We start from the raw sequence: 10,088 nt of genomic DNA, 5'->3' as shown, positions 1-10,088 counted from the left end.
TGAATTATGATTTAATCCCTTCTGCTGCTAAGGGTGTTACAAAATGTTGGTTGCAATGTAGACATAAAAATTATTTAAGTAAAAAAGAAAGAAGCAAAGACAGAAACAAAGAAATGAAGGAAGAAAAGGAAGGAGGAAAGGAAGGAGGAAAGGAAGGAGGAAAGAAAAAGAAAGAAAATGTAGGGGCCAGCCCCGTGGCCAAGGGGTTAACTTTGTGCGCTGCACTTCAGCGGCCCAGGGTTTCACTGGTTTGGATCCTGGGCGTGGACATGGCACCACTCATCAGCCCGTGCTGAGGCGGCGTCCCACATGCCACAACCAGAGGCACCCACAACCAGAATATACAACTATGTACTGGGGGGATTTGGGGAGAAAAAGCAGAAAAAAAAAAGAAGATTGGCAACAGTTGATGGCTCAGGTGCCAATCTTTAAAAAAAAAAAAGAAAATGTAGCAAATGACAAAACACCATTGCCACCAGGAAAAAACAGACAGGCATGGAAAAATCCCTGCCTGTAAACCAAGTGGAATGCAGCTGATGAACTTAGATCATTTCTATATATAATCAACGTGGCGAGCGCTTTGACCATCACGCAGTGTTGAAAGCAGTGCATCATGGGAGAAAGGACAGTTTCAGTCACATGCTTCTGGATTTCTTGATCTTAGGGTCATCAGATCAGGGCCAGGTTGCCACAGTGCTCAATGATCCATGGGAAATGAATCATGTCTTCATTCTAGGGCTTAATATATGCATTACATCACTATTAGAAGCAGGCACTCTGTGGTTGATGACTCCGACATGGATTAAGGTCAAAAGTGGCCCTGGAGACCAAATCCCCTGGTGAGGGTTTGCCATACAACTCCATGTGTCCTCTGCTTCTGAATTCTCTCTTCTCCTAGCAACAAGTGCTAAACACCAGCCTCCCAGGCTGGTGGTATGTCTACATTTGGTTTCTTCTTGCAGCAGAGAACTGGACAAATAAAAGTGAGAATCCGTTACTACATGTTAAATTGTGTTACACCCACTTGTGGTGAGGGTCTAGTTTCTTTTTATTATACTCTCAATTTTGTTGTAATAACTATTGCTTGAAATAAATGGGCAATTGACAAGGGCTTAGAGATAACAGGGATGCTGAAATGATTTTGATAGTAGCACTATTTGTTGTAACAGAATTTGACCTGTATTCTGGTTATTAGTTTTATTCATCACATTTAAAACTTGGCACTTCCATTGTTCATGCCATTTATGCAAAGCACTGTGGCATGAAAGTCACCTATAATGCTATGAAAAAACTCCCTAAACACGAGAGGCTCACGGAAGGACAGAACCTCAGGTAGGGGGATGTTTGTTTTGTTTAGCTAAATGTTCTGGAGAGTCCAAAGTTTATTTCTTTTAACCCCCAAAATGTGTTTTTGTTTTTTATCATTTGTGAAATAAACATTCCTAAAATGTTTGACATGCAAATTCTGGCCTTCTTCTGAGCATAACTTAGTTTCTTAGCTGTGATGCTCTGAGTCACCGTTTTGAACATAATTATACTGTCCCACGGTACAACGAGGCTTTCACGGGTTGAGCTGTTCCTGGCACTAAATGTCCCCCTAAAACAGTACTTTTTGAACTCTTCAGTCTACTTAAAATTTTTTGTCTCCTCTGTTGCTGTCAGTTCTTTCTCGTTCTTGGCCTGAGTTTCCTTTAGAAGTCTGTTTCTCACCCTTAAATTTAACGTGCTGTTGGCTTGGAAATCAGACATCAAACATTTAGAATTATGTGTGAAGTCGGAACAAACAGGTTCTGAGTAGGTGCTTTATGGGTAGATGCATGGCTTCCCTGTTGTGTTTGTTTCACAGTATTTATTTCAACTGGCCAGACGCCTTGTTTATTTCCTAGTTCTCAGTCATTTTTGAAGGGGTCCAGCAGAGGCTCCCGATTTTTCTAGTTCTGCCTCAGTTACTCATTGTCAAAGCTCTTGTTTGGATTTCATGTTCAGGAAACAGGGATAGGCGAAGCCGACAGATGGCTGAACCCTAGGCAAATGGTTGCTACTAAACCCCTAAAATGGTGTGAAGGTTGTGGGCTGTTTTTGTAGGCAAGTGGTATGCTGTGGCCTGATGGCTAAACACCTAAATGAACTAGAAAAGAGACATGCTCCTTTTGCAGTCCCTTTCCAAGAAGACAAAGCTGGCGTGATGTCAAGCTGTTGGAGACACCTTCAAGATGCTTAATTAAATTACAGACTCAGTGTCAGAGCTGGCTGACTTTCGGGATTCTAAAACCATGGCAAAAGAAGCCACGGCTTTGCCTCTCCTGGTGATTTCGTTATTTATGGCCTTGGAATAAAGGAGATAAAGCAAGTCTAACAGTTCCCTCCTGCCAGAAGTCAGTTTCAGGTCAGAAGAGGACTTCACTGCTGTCCTCGGACTCCCTCCCTCACTTACACTGTACTTCGCGGACAGGACAAACCATGGCCTGAAAAAGGACAATCCTTTTGCCCCAAAGCTACACTACGTTTGTATGGCAGGGGTGTTATTCACCAGTACACGGCGGAGTCAGCACCGCTAGGAGAGCAGGGATGAAGAGCAAGGGTTGTGAAGTCTGCCAGACCTGGGTTTGGATACTAGCTACCCGTTTGTTAGGGTGTGAGCTTGAGCATAGTATTTAACTCTCTAAATCTGATTCCTAAGCAATAAACAGGAGATGATAATATTAGTGCTGTGAAAATTAAAGAAGATAATGTGAAAAGCAACTAGAAGAGTGCCTGGCCCAGAGAAAGAGCTCACTAAATGGTAGCTATGATTATTAACAAAAATGAATGACCTACACCTCGAGACCGCAATATTGAACAAATACAGATACTCAGCGCGGCCAGCTATTGATGCCGAGCAGTCTTCTCCTTTGGTTTTCTTTTCTGTGATATCTTCTTCTCTTACTAAGTCTGGCAGCCTGACTTTCTGCTGGTGTCTCTAGCTCTGCCGCCTTGTTAAGGCCAGGAGATATTCCAGACAAGCTGCAATTTCACCCTTTTATGAGCATAAAGGAAATGGGGGCACCTGTAAGTCAGACCAAGCAAAGATCAATGAAACAAAGAATTGTAGCTTTCAGAGGGAAAGACAATAAAATGAGAACGGGCTGGGGCAACGGGCTGTGGTGTTGAGTTCCTGGCACCAGGAAGCAGGGAAGAAAACCTCCAAACACATTGTGGTTTGTGACAAGACTGAGACTCCCAAGCGCTTCGGTGCTTGGCAACCCCATTCCACCAGACAGAAGAGTCCTCAGCAACCGGGGAGGGAGGAAGTAGGACCTAATGATCGCTGTAGGAGACAGAGAGTCTGCTGTCCTGGCTTTATCTCGGTGGCTCACCGGGTGACCTTGAGTGAGTGACCCATCTCTTGATCTTGGACAATTTCTTCAAAGTTCACACAGTCCCCATCTAACTAAAGGGGTCTGATGGAGACAAATTTGTTAAAAGGAAATTTAGAGCAGGGTTCACAAACTGCAGCTCCCCCAGACACACTGCTGGTGGGGGTTAGGGTGGATTTTTTTTTTTTTGAGGAAGATTAGCCCTGAGCGAACTGGTGCCAATCCTCCTCTTTTTTGCTGAGGAAGACTGGCCCTGAGCTAACATCCATGCCCATCTTCCTCTACTTTATATGTGGGATGCCTACCACAGCATGGCGTGCCAAGTGGTGCCACGTCCACACCTGGGATCTGAACCGGCGAACCTCAGGCTGCTGAAGCGGAACGTGCACACACAACCGCTGTGCCACCAGGCCAGCCCTTGGATTTTTTTTTTAAGATTTTATTTTTTCCTTCTTCTCCCCAAAGCCCCCAGTACATAGTTGTATATCCTAGTTGTGAGTGCCTCTGTTTGTGCTGTGTGGGATGCCACCTCACCATAGCTTGATGAGTGGTGCCGTGTCCGCGCCCAGGATCTGAACCAGTGAAACCCTGGGCTGCAGAAGCAGAGCATGCAAACTTAACCACTTGGCCACGGGGCTGGCCCCTAGGGTGGATTTTTAAAAACTGAATTTTAATGCCTTTAGGCAAGACTTGCACTTTCTAATTCACACAGTATGTATTATTTTGGGTTTTTACACTTTGCCTCTGAGTATATGACTCTTGGTTTCAATGCAACCTCTGGTAGTAATATTACAAACTGGACTGGAATTGCTTCATTTACAACTTAATCATCTCTCTTCATCAGTTTATCAAATGTATACTTCTAAGCTTCTACAAGGATGATTCTGCTGGCCTAACTGTAATCCACTCTATGATGATTTTTTCCCCAGAAAATATGGTAAAAATTCCAATTTGACCTTCCCCCTGGTTAGTCCAAATTGTAAAGCTTTAATGTTATTTGAAAACATAATTCAGGACTAAGCATTCTTTAGGTTATAATCTACTTTGCTTAGAAATTTTAACCTAGGCACGAATCATTGTACTTTAGGGAGAAAAACCAGTCTAAATAATAATGACTTTAAGTCTCTCCTTCTGCCACTTCCCAGAGACCTCCTAAGCCCCTCCAGAGCAGTCAGGAGTAAATGAGACGCCCACATCTGATCACCACACCACCATCCATCCAGTCCAGCATTAGCCCAGGGAAGAATGCAGACCATCATGAATATTTACACCTAGCAGGGTCCTTTGTGCACAACTCAGAGACAAATGGTATTTCCAGTAATAGTTTATTGATTTCCAAATGCACAGGGGTGCTGAGTCCAAACATCCTGGGATAGCGGTAAATCTCTTACAAAATAATTTACATTATGAAAATGATATACTGAAACATTAACTCAAACGTGTAATTCCCTTGAAAGACTGAGCATTCCCTTGTTAAAGTAAAGGGTGAAAGGGGAAGATGACTAAGGAGGGGATGTGAGTGTGCACAGGACAACAGGCAGAGAACAACGGACTCGCTGGTTCTCCCCACCCACACAGTATGGCCTGTCACTGTAGAAAGCCTGGTCAGGTTTAACTCCCATTAAGTATAAATCTACCGTCCCCTCAAGCCCAGCACTTTTTGCACCAGTACACCCACAAGTATCAATTTATTTTCATTTTCCTGTTATGGTGCTTGTTCTGCTGTGTTCTCAGTTCCGAATGCTACTGTTTTACCAGGCAGGCCCCTAGAGGGCAGGAACTGTCTGGGCCACAGAGGTCTTGGATGGGTTATGGTGGCAATTCAGAAACACTGCTGGGTAGAGGCATTATTAATGAGATCTGAAGTCTCCCCTGTGCCATGGACTCTTAGGGCTAGGCTGAGTCCATTCATAACGAGATACGTTTTTCAAACAGAAAATTCCAGATGTGCTAGGCAAACAGTACACACGCAACTGATTTTCTTACCGAAAAGCATGTATAGAACACTCATCATGTGAGTGTGGAATTTCAGGTATTGGCAAGAGAATGTTTTCTAGGTGGGGGAGAGGACTTTCCAGGCTCTGCCACTACTACAAGTCCTGAATTCTGCAGCTGTGCCCTCAGGCCTGACTGGAGTGGTCAGACTCAGGTCACCAAAATGTCTGGATATCCAAACTTCCCGTACCATTCCACATCGTGGAATAGGCTGGAGTGCAGACTCCTTCAGGGCTCTCACCTCACTCTTGAAGGCCTCCATTTTATTTATGGGGAACGGCACCAAAAGGAAGGGCTCCCCCAACTTCTGGGGGCAGGCTCAAGTTAGCAATATGTACTTAATGCATCTTTTAAAGTGGAAGAATAGGGCTACCTTGATGCCATTTCTGAGTCCAAGCTACAGCCAGAAAATGTAATTTTGAAAACGAACTCATGAAGTGTCCAGTCGGACCGCAGTGTCTGCAGGCCTTTGCTCCCTCTGTACTTGAGGCGTACCATGGCTGCAGATTAGGGGAGCTAGGTGCAATATTTTCGAGATGTGTAACTCAAGGCAAGTGACTCACCCACTCCAAATTGCTTTATCCTCTCAGAAATAAGGCCTAGTACAGGGCCCGGCTATTAGCTGGCTCTCAATATAGGCCAGCTTCCTTCCTGGACTGTCAGAGCTGAGACTCCAAGCACTTCTTGGAATTGCCCTGGATTTAATGACATCAAATCAAAGGACAAACGCCCCCTCAACCCTCCAGATACCCAACATTTGGAAGGCAGCCAGGGGTTGCTGTGAGGACCCAATCCACTCTGGAGACATTCATTACCTGCCTCCCTGGATGACTTCTCCCTAGGGATTCTTGCAAACCCTGCAGCCAGTCAGGACACAATTGTGAGCGCTCTACCTTCTACTGACCTGGCAGGAGGGAGGCCTCACACACACTGGGGCTTGGGGTCGAGCAGCATGCTCCAGGTTTAGGGGAAGCTGGTGCCACTGCAGGAAGCATCCCAATTCCTACATTGATAAATGCTGCAGGCAGGAACTCCGGAGCCTGGGCAGAAGCTGCTGTGCTGTGTTTAATGCTTCCTTGGTTAAAGTTTTATCAGGTGCTGAAGACAGCAGGAGCCCATAAAGCAAATCTGACATCCTTTCTAAGTAAAAGCAAAAGTGCTTTCCTCGAGGATTACAGAGACAGGATAATTTATTGAGACAGGCTGGCATGTATTTTTATATTCCCGTTCATACCCACTGCATAAACGCTTGGGTTTCCCAAATACCGAATTAAAGTAATGACATATGGTCAGGTATGAAGAGCCAATGATCTGCCCACTGCTAAAACAAGGCTATTTGAAGATTAAACAGTAATTATCGGGGAAAGACAATCTGAGCTTCCAAACCTAAAGTCGTCTTCATCTCCTGATTTTTAAACTTTTTAAAAAAAGAGTGGCCATTGCTCCTTCTTCCTGAAGGGTAGCTCTGTTGGATACGGTCAGGGGCTGTAATTAGTGCTATACCAAATTTCCCAGTCTTTGCAGGCAGACAGGTAAAGCATCAAAACAGCCATGGCCATTTGCCTGCCACCAGTGAGAGAAAAATTCCATTTTTTCTTTTTTTAAACAGCCCAACCTACTCTCAGCCCTTGTCAACATTCTGACATATTTAGTGAGCTAGGGTAATCCTAACCCAGAAGCATATATGCCTAGTAGCTCCCTGGCCTCAAAGAAATAATTATTTCATAGCATGCACAAGATTGAACAATGATATAAATAGGATTCCTACAGTAAGTAAGTACTGTTTCTGCCTTGAAACCATCCCGCACACACACATCAGCTCACCCTGCACCTTCAGTGATTGGCACACAGGCCACAGGCAGGCAGCAGGAAGAGAGGGACCCCTCCACTGCAGGCTCCTCTGGTGCTGCCTCAGAGGCACTAGAAGTCCAGGCCCTGAGTCAGCAGCAACCCAAGGCCGCTTCGACACAGTTCCAGTTGTACTTCTCAGAAGTGAACACCCAACGCCACGGAAGGCAGAGGAAAGAGAACACAGACCCCGCTTGCAAATAAGAATTTCCTGTGAAGTCTCCCATTTTATCTTAGTTCTTTATGTGTATGAACATTCTATTTCATAATATAACTGTTTTATCTAAAAATAAGGTCATCCCCTGACTCCAAACCATTTGTAAAGTAAAACAGATGTTTCGGAAGATGTAGATTTTTTAGCTTGCAGTCTTACGTTGCCTAGTACATGACTGCTTCCTTGGGAGTAAAAGTGTTCTAAGGAAATGGGATTTGGGAGCGGGGAAGGGCCCGAAGTCCAAGCATAGCGGGTCTCTGCTCATGTTACTGCAGAGGGGAGGGCCAGGGTGTGGGAGCTGATCCGAAGGTCTGTGGGTGGGGAGGCCATGAAAAGGAGGGTTCCAGCCAGAGTAAAAGGAGGGGCTCTCTGCTGGGAGACGGAGCTTGGTTCAGCACACCACGAGTGACAAGAATTCTCCCCACAAGGCATTGAGGCCAAACTAGACTAAGCTGGGGGACGGGGACCAAAACCTACACTGAAAAATTCCCATTTGGTAATATACATTCCAGCCTTTCATGTTGTGACAAGACCCATAAAACCTGCAGAACTGACCCAAATAATTCAGGTTCCATCAGATCCTTTTAGTGACTATTTGGAAACTCAGGCAATTTGAGTTCAGAAATACTGATTTCAACTTTTAATCAGATCTCTTTGGTCCTGTTTTTTTTTTTCTTAAAGTCATTTCCTTTCTACCTCTTCAATCATTTTTCTCATTTCCACAGCACTGAATTATGAATCTGAAGTCCTGGATAACCTCATGTACTAAAACTTTCTCTCTCTATTTCTAACTTTTAACTTGTCTCCAACCCCATTCTTCAGCCATCCATCCTGTCTCGTGAAGCCATGTTCTCACAAATGTATGACTGGGCTGTTAGAGACTGTCTACGGGTTGATCTGGCCCCACTTTGCCCTCATCTATTTCATGCTTCAGTGTGAATAAAGTGGGGTTTTCTTAGCAGGTAGGGAAAAAAATTCTGAGTGCTCTTCAAGGTTATTCCAGATCCTTCCTAATGAAGCAATATTATTTGGGTATACAATATTATAGGGGCTGGCTTTCCTGAGTAAGTTCAAAGCAGCCATTGAGGGATTAACTGAAGGACCCTTAATTGCTCCTGGTTGATCAAAGGGGCACTTTTCCCTGACCTATCACGACAACAGAATGAGCAGCACAGTCAGTAATGACAAAACTGGTCATCCCTTGGAGAGACATGTGCCTGCTGGGGATCCAGGGGTGTATCCGGTGGAAGTACATTTGTTGCCGGGCAGCTTTCACAGAAATCAGAAGCCGTTACATACACGCTGTCACATACACACAAGGGAAGGAATGATTTTCCACTGGGGACGGCCAGCCTTCAAGTGTCCTCTTCTTCACTGGCACCACTACAAAGGAAAGGAGAAGCAGGTGAGTTAGGACATCACAGGAAGGGAGGCGGCCTAGTCTAGTGGTGGCAGGCACAGGCTGCTGTCGGATATACCTGGGGAGTCCTAACCCCACCTAACCCTGTTGGGCACCGTGGCCATGGGCAAGTTACTGAGCCTCTCTAAGTTCTGCTTTCTTTATTTGCTACAGGGACGATGATGATAATAAAATCTACTTTCTTGGGTTATTGGAGGATATTAAATAAGATAATACACATAAAACGCATAGTGCCTGGTACAAAGTAAATGAATAGATATTTAAAGCAGCAGGTGGGGGTCAGAGTATTTTTTAACTTACTTGACAAAATAAATTGCTGGTAAAAATCAGGAGTTTGACTTCCCTTAAGCCTTAAGCCATCTATTGTCAGGAGAGAAAAACAAAGAGAAGCTAGCATTCTGCACGCCCAATGGCACTTCTCACTGGGAATAAAGCCAAGGTTTCAATTCAGGCCAGAGGGAGAGTCACTGGTTCAAACGTCACCTCTTCAGAGCAGGTACTCTGTTTAAGCAGGACTCCTTGGTTACTCTCATCTCCACCTCATTTCTTCACAGCCCTTGTCACATCCTATACATTATTTGTTTGCTATTTACTTTCCCCTGTACCTGCCACTGGAGCATAAAAGAGTAGCAGTACTGTCTATTTTATTAACTACTGTTTATCTAGCACTAGTGTTGTGCTACGCACATGGAAGTGTTCAATGAAGAGCTGTTTTTAAAAAGGAAGTAAGAAATAAAAGCAAGCGGAAGGGAGGAAGTTGACAGGAACAGTCAGTCATTACCGCTCTGACCAGGGTATCCCAGATGCCGGTGATACGTCAGTGGCCAAAAAATGAGCTGAGAGTCCCAGAAGCACAGCCAGGACCTCAGGCGGTCAGGGTTAGAGCCTCTGTGCCTTGGTCTTGGGAGGATTGAAGGATACAGGGCTTGGGGCAGGAAAAAGGCAGGGCCAGAAAAAGACGGGGCAGGAGCAAGCACACTTAACACAGAGCCAGCAAATGCTCTGTTTCTTCTCCACCACTTCTAGAGGCCACTCCTTAAAATACCAAGAGCCAAGTGCATCCAGTGCTTACTGCATGCCATGGGCACTGAGCTAGGCACTCCCAACCCATTCTTTTTCTCTTACTCCTCGCAACAATCCTAGGATGTAAGGACTACTATTAATGTCATCCTCATTTTGCAGATGAAGAAAGTGATGCTCTGAGAGATGTAAAATCCTCGGTCACATAGTAAAGTCTGTGTCCTTAAAATTTAAG

At 44.8% G+C, this 10,088-nt stretch overlaps 1 protein-coding gene across 2 annotated transcripts in view; it reads right to left on the bottom strand.

Annotated features, from left to right (window-relative positions):
• Window positions 1-4,664: 4,664 nt before the first annotated feature.
• TRIM44 (tripartite motif containing 44) overlaps window positions 4,665-10,088 on the bottom strand; it is a 106,482-nt gene continuing 101,058 nt past the window's right edge. For both annotated transcript variants that reach the window (XM_023653873.2, XM_023653874.2), the window contains one exon: window positions 4,665-8,796. Coding sequence is in view for 1 of the 2 variants with exons in the window: in XM_023653874.2 (XP_023509642.2) it covers window positions 8,769-8,796 (28 nt within the window). In the remaining variant the exon portion in view is untranslated. The remainder of the gene's footprint in view (window positions 8,797-10,088) is intronic.

This window comes from Equus caballus, chromosome 12 (assembly GCF_041296265.1).
Source record: "Equus caballus isolate H_3958 breed thoroughbred chromosome 12, TB-T2T, whole genome shotgun sequence".
NCBI classification, from domain to species: Eukaryota; Metazoa; Chordata; class Mammalia; order Perissodactyla; family Equidae; genus Equus; species Equus caballus.
This window is presented reverse-complemented; position numbering and strand designations above follow the sequence as displayed.